The sequence below is a fragment of the Akebia trifoliata genome, chromosome 8 (genome assembly GCF_017979445.1).
Source record: "Akebia trifoliata isolate Shusen 1 chromosome 8, ASM1797944v1, whole genome shotgun sequence".
NCBI lineage: Eukaryota > Viridiplantae > Streptophyta > Magnoliopsida > Ranunculales > Lardizabalaceae > Akebia > Akebia trifoliata.
This window is the reverse complement of record NC_141382.1, coordinates 38,867,363-38,881,977: the sequence shown is the minus strand read 5'-3', so window position 1 is coordinate 38,881,977 and position 14,615 is coordinate 38,867,363. Positions and strand designations below refer to the sequence as shown.

The 14,615-nt window shown below is 32.6% G+C and overlaps 1 protein-coding gene across 2 annotated transcripts; it reads left to right on the top strand.

Moving 5' to 3' along the window:
- The first annotated feature begins 10,129 nt into the window (after nt 1-10,129).
- LOC147396750 (plasmodesmata-located protein 2-like) lies at nt 10,130-12,360 on the top strand. Of its 2 annotated transcripts, none has more exons than XM_086451854.1 (3): nt 10,130-11,126; nt 11,821-11,928; nt 12,026-12,360. In XM_086451854.1, exons 1-3 carry the CDS (start codon nt 10,382-10,384, stop codon nt 12,031-12,033), a joined length of 861 nt encoding a protein of 286 aa, XP_086307980.1. In that variant the 5' UTR covers nt 10,130-10,381; the 3' UTR covers nt 12,034-12,360. The 2 variants fall into 2 exon arrangements, with proteins under 2 accessions (XP_086307980.1, XP_086307979.1); XM_086451853.1 differs by having other exon boundaries at nt 10,136-11,126; nt 11,815-11,928.
- Nucleotides 12,361-14,615: the final 2,255 nt, after the last annotated feature.

The window sequence follows — 14,615 nt, the reverse complement described above, 5'->3', positions numbered from 1 at the left end:
CATTGTGTTCAACACAAGCCTCGGTCAAACTTTCTTTTTGTTCATTCTCGGGTATCTACCGCTTCAAATATTCAACATCTTTTTCCCTTCTTAACTAATTCCACGCAGATATCAACCCAAATCTTATGAAGATAGGGTGTCCATCTTGCAGAATCAATTTTTGACTCTGTTTCTTTTGGTTCTGTTACTTTTTGTCTCGGCATCTGACAATTTAAATATTCATTTAAAAAAATAATAGATAAGGAATAATCAATAAATCGGAACAAGTCAAAAATTTATCTTTAAAAATGTCAAGAAATCTAATCCATCAATTCATAAAGCAAATAACTATATAAATTTGCATTTATCTATATAAATTCCGCATTTGAGGTGAGTTTAAACAAAAAATTGCATTATTCATAAATAAGCTTTTTAACCAAATGGTCTAAAAAATGAACAATTCTACATTTTTCATACAAAAACTGTTGTTTTCCTTTCTTCTACCTTTTTATCATTCTTACCCTTCACATTTATCAATACCCAACTCTTTTATATAATAAAGATAGGAGGTGTACAAATGTAATTTGAATATAAGTTAAAAGAAGGGTTATTAGTACTTTCAATATAAAGTTAAAAAACTGGTATTTTGAGTTCAAAAATTGTAAAAAGTGAGTATTGTTTACATAAAGGACTGTTTAAATAAAATAAAAATAAATCTGAACATATGGTTGGGTGAGTATTGTTTACATAAAGGAAAATACAATTTAAGCGTGGTTAAAATTGCTAAACTTACCCTGAAATCACAAAAATCAACAAAAAGAGAGAATCTAAAAAGAAATGTAGAATCAACATTAAAATTACACTATAGGAAGGCTTTTAGTTGTACCTTAGCTAAGATTGTAAGCTTGCATCCTCATAATAAAAAGAAAGAGATGAATCCCCAAAGTGGTAGATCCATAAAATTAATCACATTATCCTACACCTTACTTCAAATTTGATGGAAAGGAAACAGTTGTACAATTTCTACCTTGAGCGTAACCCAAGCATGGTTTTAAATCTCTTCCGAGATTGAGACAACTAGACAACTTGAGCATAACCCAAGCATGGTTTTAAATTTCTTCCGAGATCGAGACAACTAGACAACTTGAGCATAACGCAAGCATGGTTTTAAATGTTTTCCAACAAGGGTGAGTTTAAATCCAATTAAAATCAAACCCAACTTCAAAAATAAAATAAAAATGGTAAGAAGGGTCGAGACCTAGTGTTAGGAGACAATGACAGTTTTTACTTTAAAAAGTGATATTGTCATGTGAGGAATTCTATCTAAATATATGTAATTTAGCTAATAAAGTTATTAGCAAGTGTTAGGAGCTTATTTAGCCGAACCCAATTCTATATAAGTATTGAACAACCCATGTGCACAGATTTAACTTGTTTTGCTTTGTTGGACCTTAGGTTAAAACTCTTAAGGAGTTTGTTCATAAGCTTTGCACATACCACTACGAATTTTCTTTTCAATACATTTGGTTCACCTACTAGGGGTGCACATGGTTCGGATTGGGGTAATAAAAAAATTAAAAAAATTCTATATTTCATTTAAGAAATTTGATGTAGATGAGGTTCAATAAGTAGAAAATAGTATATTTTATAGAAGATGAGATAGAGGATGAGTTCAATAAGTTGAAAATGAAAAAAATTCTCAAAGAAAAAAAAGGGGTTTTGGCTTGAGGTTTAAAATAATGGCATTTAAGCTATTTTATGTTATTCTCCTAAACAAATAAGAAATATATTAAAGATCCATTCTATTATATCCTAATCCGGAACCGAACCAAATTAATCGGATTTTTTTTTCTTCAATCCGTACCCAAACCGTGGGTGTGTTTAATCCGAACCAATCCAATCCAAAGGCTTCGGATTGGTTCGGATCTCGAATTTATCCAATCCAATGTGCACCCCTATCACCTACCTCCCCATAAGTTCCAGATTGTCCAAAGATATACTTGGAGAAGAATAGCAAAAATCATAACTTAAAACCAACTTCAAATCTCAACGAGGAACTCAACAACCCAAAAATAGTAGAACAACCTATCTTTTTTATCAATCCCACACCAATCCAATCCAAGTTTTCAACTAAATCATTGAAGAAAATAACAAATTCAATCAGAAAATTAGCAAAAGCTTCAAACATCATGAAGAAACTCAACCACAAATCCTGAACATATAACAATCATCAATTTCCAGTTTTTTTTACCCATTCCACACCTATCCAATTATAATTTTAAATAAACACAAAAACAACTAGAAATCCCATAGAAATCAGAAAACTTGTCATCCAAAGCTGCAAACAATATAAATAAATTCACCCACAACGAAAATCCAATAGAATCAAAAGAGATTTCCATGCTTTTAGATTCAATCGCAATAACAAACCAATTCAAGTTTTCGACAGAAAACATTAAATAAAATAAAATTCGTGAAAATGTAAGGATACAAGTTGCAAGTTGTTCATTTTTTCTATCAAACCCAACCCCAACAAGACCCATAAATTAGTTGCAGGAGATCCCATAGTTTTTTGTTCAGATTTGGAGTGGAGAGGGTGAGAGAAGGGTATACACTGCGGCAACAAAATCGAGAGCAGAGAGTAGAGATTTTACCTTCGTGAGTGATGAGGAAACCCAAGATTCGCGATCTGTAGAGAGTGTTGAGCGATCGATTTGTGTGAGCCGAGAGAGATCGATTTGTGTGAGCCGAGACTGAACTAAGAAGAAGGAAGCCGAGAATGAGAGTAGAGAGTGACGACGAGGGGTTTACCCTTGAGAGATCGATTTGTGTGAGCCAAGATTGAGAGTGGAGAGTGACGAGGAGGTGTTTACAGTCGTTCAACGTTGACGAGGAGGTGTGAGCCGAGAGAGATCTTAGAAGAACGAAGCCGAGAGTGAGAGTAGAGAGTGACGAGGAGGGTTTACAGTCGTTCGGCGTTGATGAGGAGGTGTGAGCCGAGAGAAATCTAAGAAGAACGAAGTCGAAAGTGAGAGTAGAGAGTGACGAGAGGGTTTACAGTCGTTCGAAGCCTATAACGAAACAGGCGGTTTTTTCGTTGGAAATAGAGAAAAAGATGAAGGGCTTTTTGGTCATTATTCAATAGCCCGTTTTCGGTGTTCGGCTTTGTACAGAAGCAAATGAAAGAAGCCTCTCCGTAACGTCTCTGAATAAAAGCTGATTTATAACTTTTATTGATTTTCATTGGAGCTAAAAGAGCTCAAACGAACATTGTTTACGAAGCTTTTTTGGCTTAAAAGCTAAAAAAGTAAATTGAGCTGGCTTTTCTATTCCAAACGAACAGCCCCTAAGAATCTCAAAAAGAGTACTTTTATAAGCATATAGGTTAGTGGTTAGTAATTAGTAGTTAGGAGGTGAAGGCAAGTTTTAGCGTATAATCAAAATTAGATTTTATCAAGAAAACATTTCTTTTGCCTTCTTTGATTGTCTTTCCTTTGTCGTAAATCACGTAAGAAATCAACTAAGTATTGAAATTTGATGCTCTTAGTCAATTTCAAAGATTGTAATAGTTGGAAAGGCCTTGCCCCGGATGATTCCACGAGATTGTTGGGTAGTTGCAAGTGACATGAAATTTGACAAATAATCAAGAGTGCACCTAATAAACTAGTGCTTCTTTGAATTCTTCTAAATAAGGATAAACCTCACCAAGGGATAATCAACACATTTTCACCATACCAAAGTCTTTGTTATGCAAATCCTTGTAACATTTTTGCTCTAGGTACTTAGTAATATATCTATAGAGAAGTAACAAAACTAAGTAACATAAAAAGAAAAATTATAAGCATTTAATGCTCAATGTAGAATAAGCACACTAGAGAAGCATGGGCTCCCTAATCAATCAACATGTACCTTAAATGTTATACCATAATCAATTCAATTTTCAATAATAAAATGAATTAACTTTGTCAATATGACTCTCAAGACCAAAAGATTTCAATAATTGTTAATCAACTTGGAGCTTAGAAACTTTTCTTTTCATAATATATATATGGGTCAGGACAAAGCTTTTTATCCCGAGCAAAGATGTAAATCAAATTGTTTAGAAAGATGACAGGAACAATAATTCATCCAAGTGGCAAGGCAAAGATGGTCTGTTTCCTCTTTTGAATTAGGAAAAAAATAAAAATAAACAGCAAAGTGTAGTAGTCTAGCATGTGGTAGGAACTAAGTAAGAAAATAGCCTTCTTTCAACTTAGATGGAACATTCCTCTCAAACATCATTTAGTGCAGATGAGTGTGAAGCTGACATGATATCATATTAATTTCTTAGTGTAAAACAACTACACTTTAGCTACTATATTATCTTTTTTCCATCATTGGTTATTCTGGACATGAGCCATTTCTTTAAGTTTTGTTGACCATTACTGACCTTACAATCCCACCTATGTATTAAGTGAACCATGTGAAAATAGGTAGAACACATGTGGGAACAATGGTACTGCATATGACAAGAGTGATGTCCATACAGTCCCAATTTTTACAGAAAAATGAAAAAGAAAATTATGAATAATAAAATTATGTGGTTTTCCTTTCTCCTTTTATTTTATTTGATATATTAGATTGTAATTAATGAAATAATGATCAAATAGGACAATAATGGAACAACATTGGCTAACAACCTCACTTGCTGGCTATGGATATGGACAAAAGAAGAAAGTAAAAAAAAAAAAGAATTAAAGTTTACAAAGATGGGCACGGACCAATGCTTCAAGGATGTGGCTAATGTAGTAACACACCCACTTTTAATTACTATAAGACTTGTTGGCCTATTTAGACTATCGTGATAACGAAGTAATACTTCTATCCTCCAGAATTTATGGCCTAGATTAGATTTTTTATTTCAAACTTGTACAAAGGTTATTGAAAAATGGACGGTCACAAAACTCCTAAATTTAAAATTTAAATTAGTCCAATGGTAAAAGATTACCTTATGCTTTATATTTGGTTCAAGTTCTTAAAATTTATTACTTTACTTGCATGTGGAATCCGATCATGTTTTTGAATGCTACATAGAGGTGAGGTCGTGAAACTTTCTTGTCTAACTATGAAGCCTCGTGGAGTGTATAGTATTACGAGACTATTAATCAATCACTATGCTATTCCATCTCCCAAATAATTAGAGCTCAAAATACTCAAAGTGATTTTCGAAAGCAATCAAAAACATATATTAATTTCCCCTTACTTCCCAAACACAGCCAGCAAATGAAAAACTCTAACAAAGGAAAAGAATAATGACAAGAAGGCTTACAAATTGGATTTCGGTTTCCTAGAGATGCAAGCAAAATCTGTTAAATCAAATTAGAGAAAATCAATTAAAGTAAATATATATATATATATATTGAAGATCAACTTACCAAATACAAGTTAGGGAAAAAACTAAAATTCAGGTTTGACAATCCAAAAATAAAGATTGGGAAAAAAAAATCAGAGTTGACAATCCAAATTGCAAAGAATCAATTGTAGAAACACATTTGGCAGGAACCAAGTTTAAAGAAGCTTTAATCAAATTTTGTCTTTTAATTTGGACTGTTTTGTCACGTTGAAAAAATTAAAGAAACCCAATTAAAAACCAAGTTTAAAGCATAAATGAAAGTAGTTCATCTTCAAACCCACATTGCAAAAATTAGAAAAAAAAAACCCAATTAACAATAGCCAAGTTGGGAGCATAAATGAGGCACTCCAAAATATGAAATACGTTGATAGAAATTGCACAAAATAATAACTTGCTCTCTAAGACGATGGATAGAGAGAAGAATTAATGAACGCCCACACCTTGATAGAAATCGAAAGCAATGGAGAATGTCTTCAAGTTTAGTATTATGTATATATATCTATTCTAATCTAAGTAACAAAAGAGATAAGAATTTGGATTTGAGATTAATAGAGAATAGAATGAGCGGAGGAATGGACTTTTTAGTGTGTAGATGAAAGGATTTCATAGTATGATGATATAAGTAGGGTTTTATGAGCCACCATATTCAACAAATTGTAGAGGATCTCCAAGACTATCAAGATGTGAGAAATTAACAAGATTAAGTGGGTTGGTAGGTTAGTAGAGACGTTGAGGAGAAATGGAGCTCTTAAAGAAAAGGTATAAATCAGAGATGATTTGGTGATGAGAAATTTTTTTTTTTTATCTTAGTAAAGAATTGAACCTTATTAAGGGTCGTTTGCTTAAATGGATTATAACCTCAGCAATCCAACACCACAGCCCTCATAAGTTGCTTTGAAAAGACTCAAACCCTTCCAAAAAAATTAAATTCAAAAAACAATCTATTTACTCGATCCAAGGTTTTGAAAATGGACTGCTATCGAATTTTCACATAACTCCCAAACTTAAAATTGAAATTTAACTATGAAAAAATAATTCATTTTTGAGATTTTTTTTTTCAAAGTTAATAGAATTTTATCATCTACATCCTTGAAGCATTGGATCATATTTTTGGATGCAACAAGTTAAGTCAAAGGACCATCAGTGAGGGTGAAATGTATACTATCTTTAGTAAGTCTAGTCTAAGATTGCTGAGGTGGCATCACTAAAAGACAAAAATAAGATGAAAACTGGTCATGGTTTCACTTTGGAAAATGTTGGAATGACACAAACAGAGACACAAAGGTGACAAAAATGATGTGGTGGAGTGCACATAACCATAAATGCTTTTTACTCGTATCTCGTGGAAAAGCATTTACAATAATGTGCACGACACCACATCATTTTGTCACCTTTGTGTCACCCCATCACTACTTTTACTTTTTATATGGTATAAGATATATATTAGTGGCGTTGGACAGCCAATGTTAGGGATCCACTTTTGTCTCATATGGCTTAAAAGTTTCGAATTGAGCTGATTTTTTGCTAGGATGATTTCTAGGTTGAGGAGATCATCCTCACAAAAAAACAACACAATCTAAAACTTTTAAATCCATCAAAATTGGTTTACAAATTATCTGTAAAAAATCAACGGTACAATTCTAATCTCTTTTGATGGGATAAGAAGGCTCAAATTGGACTGATTTTTTTTATGAGGATGATCTCCTCATCATAGATATCATCCTGAAATTTTTAATTCATATAGGATAAAGCGTTGGCTCCCTGACATTGATTGTTAAACCTATATATATATATATATATAGGGAAATGTTCAGTAACAAACATTTTTCAAAACATAGGTTAGAGGTTTTGGAATGGGCTGATTTTTGGTGAGGAGATCATCATCACCAAAAATCAGCCCATTCCAAAACTTCTAACCCCATCAAAAATGTTTTACAAAAGGTGGACGGTCCACGATTTTTCAACTTGTAAACTGGGGCTAGAAGTTTTGGAATGGGCTGATTTTTGGTGGGGATGATCTCCTCACCATAGAGATCATTCTCACCAAAAATCAACCCATTCCAAAACCTCTAACCCATGTTTTGCCAAAATGTTTGTCAAAATGTTTGTTGCTGAACATGACCCATATATATACAAACCGTAGGTTTCTCCCAAACCCTAGCTTTTTTCTTCTCAAAATGTAATTTCTTTATACATAAAAATAAAAAAGAAAAGTTATTGGTGTCGGATGGGACAAGTTTTGGATTGAGCAAAATCTCAATTCAATCGAATTCAGTTCATAAGGTAAAGATTTTGGATAAGTAATGGTATGATACTAATCTGGTATCAAACTGATCCATTGCCAACCCTATGTCCACATAAGCATCATAATTTCAAGTACCTTTGACCACAAGGCTGGTATTGTGGTACATATATGTAGCCTAACACAAGGTATTTCTGATCCCAAGTTCGTCCATCTATAATTTTTCTTAAGAATACATAAAAGTTTAAAATTTCTGAAGGTTTGAAATTATCAATAAAAAATCCAACAAAGGACATGAAAACAATCATAAAACTTGTTTGACAAAACCCTCGTGAACAAAAATGAAAATTCACACAATATTTTTATTTTTGTTCTATTGAACCAACAACGGATTGATCATTTTTTTATCTCGGTACATGTCTTTACTCTAATTTCTTTTTGAGAAAGAGGAATGAAGAGATAAAGAACTTCTTGAAGTTAAGATGGCAAAAGTGGTTGAAAGAAATAAAATACTCAATTGATGTATATAAAAAGTTAAACTATAGAATCTCGTTTAACAATGAATTTGGGAGATCTTCAAAGTGGTCATTCCCTTCTTTTTCTTTGATATCGACTTTTTACATGTTACTTTGTTTTAATATGATTGGTCATACTAAATTTACTATTTTACCAGTTGTAGGTAATTAATGTACATGAATACATCATCCATGCATAATGATTTATAAACAACTATGATATACTCAGCTCCAATATTCATAATCTAAGCACCATCATCCTTCAGCTTCACCTCTTAAATTCTAATAATGAGTCAATGTACACACTCAATACATGTACTAAAGAAATATATCTTGATCAATTCTATGAAACAAAGTAGTTGAATGAAGGAAAAATAAAAAAAGGATTTACAGTGACCATCAACAACATTCAATTTATGACAAAAAAAACTTATGTTTTATTTTTGAGCCGTGATTTTCTGACACCCCATCTAACATACGCCATACTATGTTCTCTGACGTAGGATGGGCTAGAACCACAGATCTTTTTTCCTTCGGAAACACAAGTGCACATCCTATAAATTTAGTAGCAGTGTATCCCGATGAAAAAGATCTATGTTTCTAACACATGCCACATCAATGGGTGTATGTCAGAGGTGGTCATCAAAAAATCATTATTCTTTATATTTTTGAACCTTTATGATTTAAAAAAAAAAATCTTTTATATTTTTATATTTATATTTTTTTATTTTATTCACATGTTTCAATAACAAGCTAGTTGTCACAAAACCATCAACAACATAAATGGAATCCAAAGATAAAATAATATTAAGTAATGCGAAAATTAAAGTTTCTAAAAATATTAAATTGTACTTGTCCAAATACATGAACGAAGGAAAAAAAAAAAAATGAAAATGAAACTCCAAAATGTTGAACCCATACATAATCTACAAAGATGATGATGATAATAATAATAACAATAAATATAATTAGTCAAGTTCAGAAACATTAAGATAATAAGGAGTATAGAAATAAGTAAAGTCATGGCTATCAGTGTAATAAAATTCATAAATACTAGTCATTGCCTATAGTAGAACTCATGCTCCAAAATTCACTAATCATAAATGAAAAATTGGACAAAGTCTCTTTAATTTTTCTAACTACCAAAAATATACAAAACTTGTTTTTTTTTTTTTTTGATAACGAAGGGTATCCGGGCCAGTTTGCACGTACCAGACTAATCCCTACGCCCCGCACTCAGGCTATACCCCACTACATAGAACAGTGCGTGGCCACCAAGATTTTTTATGGGTAGTGGGATTTGAACTTGTTATAAACCATCTTTCCATAAAATACAATTTAATATAACCAAAATACATAAAAATAACTCCTGTGTCAATGTTTGTTGAAAATCCAAATTTCTAATTTTATCATTTTTGTATAATTTGCAAGTAAGATGTTCTTTTTCATTCCAGTTGATTCCTATGAGTTTCTTTAGGCATGAGTTATGTGCTTGTACTTGTTTGAGCCTAATTGGACTACTACACAAGAATTCATCCATAGAGAAGGCACATGTGAGCCTGAAAAATACTTAACTAATAGTCAAATTTTAACGAAATAGACTATGATATTTATTTAAATCTTGCGTGATCAAACAATTTCATCTACAATGAGTCGATAGTGACTACTCATCAATCCGCTCCGACACATTGGAGGGTCTTAATCGAAAAATCCTCCCAGATGTGAGACTTTTTGAAGGAGAAGGACGAAGATCGTCTTCGAGATAAGGATCAAGGGGTGAGGTAATTTTTTTCTATTTTTACCTAGGAAGTTTAAACTCAAGGTTTAATCTGTTGCACATAACATTCCATTCCATTTATATAATCACCCTTTACTTAATTAGAGAATATATCTAATTAAAATATATAAACCCTAGTATTCTCATTCTCCAAATTCCTCATTAAAGGGTTTTATAACTTATATAATATTATAAATTAATTGCACCAAATATTATTTTATTATATTTATTAATTTTACACCTACCAACATAGAGAAGAAGATACCCTCAACGCCTTGCTCATATCTGCATCTCAGAAGTTAGACAAAGAGTAGGCCATCAAAAAGAAAGAAAAATATAACCCACAGTACACAAAACCCTTTTCAGATACCCACAATCACAAAACCCTCCATCAACAAACAATCTTAACAATCTTTACCAACCCAAAAAAAAAAACCTCCACAAACCAGCTATGATTTGAGCAAAACCATCCTCAGATGGGTTTATCCAACAAACCCTTTTCTCTAATTTCATTAACTCTGGTGTTCCTAAGCTGTGTTGGGTTCCTCCCATCTTCTAAAACTGCTTCAGATACCAATTTAGTCTACAAAGGATGTGCAAACCAAACATTCTCAGACCCAACTGGGGTTTACTCACAAACCCTAGCATCTCTTTTTGATTCTCTAATTGCCCAATCTTCCAAATCCAAGTTCTTCAAAACCACTTCAGGTGGAGGCCAAACTTCCATTTCTGGACTCTACCAATGCAGGGGAGATCTCAGCGACACAGATTGCAGCAATTGTGTTAGAAAAATATCTGAAATGAGGAATCGTTTGTGTGGGAACACAATTGCTGGAAGAATTCAGCTTAATGGGTGTTTTAGTGTGTATGAGGTAGCTGGGTTTCCTCAGGTTTCTGGGTTTCAGATGCTTTACAAGACATGTAGTGGATCACAGGCAGCAGGGAATGGGTTTGAGGAGAGGAGAGACACTGCATTTACTCAGATGGAGAATGGGTTGGGTAATGGAAATGGGTTCTCTGCAACGAGTTATGAATCGGTTTATGTGTTGGGGCAATGTGAGGGGGATTTGAGTTCAGGGGATTGTGGAGATTGTGTGAAGGCAGCAGTGCAGAAAGCTCAGGTTGAGTGTGGAAGTTCAATCTCTGGACAGGTTTATTTGCAGAAGTGTTATATGAGTTTCTCTTATTATCCTAATGGGGTTTCCAAGAAATCTTCTTCAGGTAATCTCTGTGTGTGGTGTGTGTGAGAGAGAGAGAGAAGGATTCTTCTTTGATTTACTATTATTATTATTATTATTTGTTGTTGTTGTTGGGTCTTTCCTTCAATATTTGTTTTATCCAATTTAGATTTGTGTGTTCTTCTTTGATTTGGATTTATTATTATTATTATTGTTGTTGTTGTTGGTCATCTCCTTCAACTTCAATATTTGTTTTATCCAATATAGATGAGAGAGAAAGAGAGTTTCTTCTTTGATTTGGAATTGTTTTATTTTTATTTTACTTGGTGTTTGTTTCCCTTCTCTCTGAACATGTCTATCAGTGGATCTCTTTCTCAATAATGGTTTTTTCCAATTGATGTGTGTGTGAAAGAGAGACCTCAATATTGGTTTTATCCAACTAGTGTGTGTGTGTGAAAGGGAGACTTCAATATTGATTTCGTCCAACTTAGATGTGTGTGAAAGAGAGAGACTGCTGATCTTTCTTATTAGATTTTATATTTTATATTTTGTTTTGTTGTTTGTTTCCCTTCTATCATGTTTATTAGTGGGTCTGTCTCTATCAGAATATTGTTTTAATTTAGATCAATGCGTCTTTCAACTTTCTTTTTTGTTTCAATGTCAATCATTCTATGTGTCTATTATTGAAATTATCCTTATCTGTGAGTGTAATGTGTTTGATTGATTGTTAGGATCAGGGACAAATGCAGGGAAAACTGTTGCTATAGTTGTGGGAGGTGTTGCAGCTGTAGCTTTTGTACTTATTTGTTTGATGTTTCTAAGATCTGTGATGAAGAAGCATGATGGTAAGTACCTGAGAATTCAATTATCATGAAATGGGTCTCTCTCTGTCTCTCTCAAGATTTTTGATGTTGTGGTTGGAAATTTTGTGTTTTTGTGCAGATTATTGAAGGTGTAAGGTTTGATGCGTTTTGAAGGGAAAGCTCTTTCTTGGGAGGTGTTTTCTTTTTTGCCTATTTTTTTTTTTTCTTTTTAAATGAATGAAAAGGGGGAGATAAAGAAGGGGAAAGAGGCATTTTTTTTTTTTTTTTTTAATATTTCTTATTGTACTGGAGGGAGAAATTTTGTAGGGGGATTGAAGTATTAGGAGCCTTTTTTTTCATCTCTCCCTCTCTTCTTTTAGCTGTTGTGCAGTACTCTCTCTCTCTTTTTCTTTATTTCAAATCTTTCTTTATTAACATTTATTTGATCAAAATGCCATAATTTGTCCCTTGCTCATATTCACAAAAAATCAGATTAACTAGCAAATTGATATCTAGAATTAGAGAGAGATGTATGTATTTGCTTTATGATTTAAAAGTGAGGCTATTTTAGACTTTTACATACCATTAAGTATAATAAGTAGATTGGTACCATTGAAGTCCAAGAACAATCACTTTTTTAGTTTACTTTTTCTTTTCTTTCAACATTTATTTATTGGGATCTGGTAAAGTCCAAGACTTTATAGGGATGTTAGCATCAAGAGCGGATCCACTCCTTCTATAGTCCGTTGTTCTTTTGGAGCGGATCCGCTTCTCTGTAGTCTGTTGTTCTTGCAATTCCTTGTAGTAATATTTCAATAGTGGAGAGATCATGTTGAAAAATATAAATTAACACATCAATCATGTAATGATCATGATTAGGTCAGATTTTACACACACACAAAAAATTGTTAAAAAAATTCTCTTTCTCAAGCTTGATCTATGACTTTGAAAATGATCAATCTTTGAACTCCCAACATTTGAATGAAGGGATTTTACGCTCCCATTAGCATAATTCAGGGTTTTGTTTCTACATGAATACCCTTGGGATAAGTACTCATTATTTTGTCTGTTGGTGTTGAAAAAATTAAGATACTTATTTTTATTTATCTTACATACTTTTATAAATATTATATAATGTTAACAAATTATTTAAATATATATATATCATTGAACAATGACGATTTTAATATTGTAGGTGTTATTAGCTTAGTTGGTAAAGTCTTTGGGTGATGTTACCAAAGACATGGGTTCAAATCTTGCCGACACCAAGTTATTGAACTCATTAAAAACATGTTTACTAATTATAAATAATGGCAATAGTGATATTCTTACACTTTTAAACTTTTGTAAAAATGTTAATTATTTACAAAAAAGTCATTCCAAGGTGATAATGATATTTTTACATTTTAGACCATAAGAGAAAATTCATGTTGAAAAACTCAAGATAACTCAGACGAAATATGTTCTCTAACGTTGGGAGGATGAACCAGGCACACACTCATTGTTAAGAATCTCATAAACGAATAATCATGGCCTCGTAAAATCATAGGTCATGGACGTTTCCTAAATGGAAGAAACTATCAAGTCGGGATTAATTAAGGTTTGACTTATAAATAGATGATAGGTTTTAAATTTGGGGGAGCCGATTCTATTGATTTCACTGAAATATCTAATTCAAGCATTGAAGGTTGTTTAGTAGATACCACATTGGTACCTAATGGTGAATAAGATGATTAAGATCCAATGCAAAGCATTGGAGATTTCAAGGTGTCATTGCTAAAAGAAAAATCCTCCACATTTATAATGTCAACATTGGCAAACTTTTGTATTTCTATCTCTGTCGAGTGTATATTTTCCTCTACTCTCAGGTGTGCTATACTCCAGTTACGTCCCGTGACTCTCTTATATTCGTAATTCTCTCTTTTTCTAATAGATTGGTCTTTTGGAGTAATTGGTTGGTTAACATGATATCAGAGATCTAGGTTTGTATAGGTCATAAGTTCAAATCTTTCCACCCTTATGGGTGAGGAGTGTTTAGTGTATATTTCCTCCATTCTCGGGTGTGTTATATCCCAGTTAATCGATCGGTATAGTTGGTTGTTTAACAACCTCCATAGTGTTTCTTAAATTTATAGTTTAGCAAGTCACTTCTCTAATTCAATGTTATTTTGTAGTGTTTGAAAGTATTTTAGTGAAGGCTATTTAGATGTGTTTGTTTCAATTTGCTCTCTAAAAAGTATTAAAAAATTCATCAACTAATTTTCAAGATCAATTCTCACATTCTAAATTTCTTATATATATGGGTAACCTAAGAAGCTAGGCAATCGGTTTCTTTCTTTTATCTTTCCTTTCTCTATAAAGGGAATTTGATTCCTTACGTATTCTATAAGTCTCTTCTCTCGTCATTATTTCACTTCGTTGTCCAACCCAAAAGAATCCAATAGCAAAATTGTCAGAGACAATTGGTTAACGGTCATATCTCTTGTCTGACTCAAAGGTGAGCAATAGATGCATTAGGAGATAGATATCACCATTGGGCCTTTTCTTTCATTTAATCTCACAAAAATAAGTTATCTGAATTCTCTCTAAATAACAAAAAGGCTTATGATTCGTTTGTCCCATTCCAAATATTTGGGATTAGGGTTTGTTGTTGTATTTTTCTTTTAAAAAAAAAAAAGACATATTACATACACAAGATATGGATAATACTTACCTTCTCGAGCATTTCT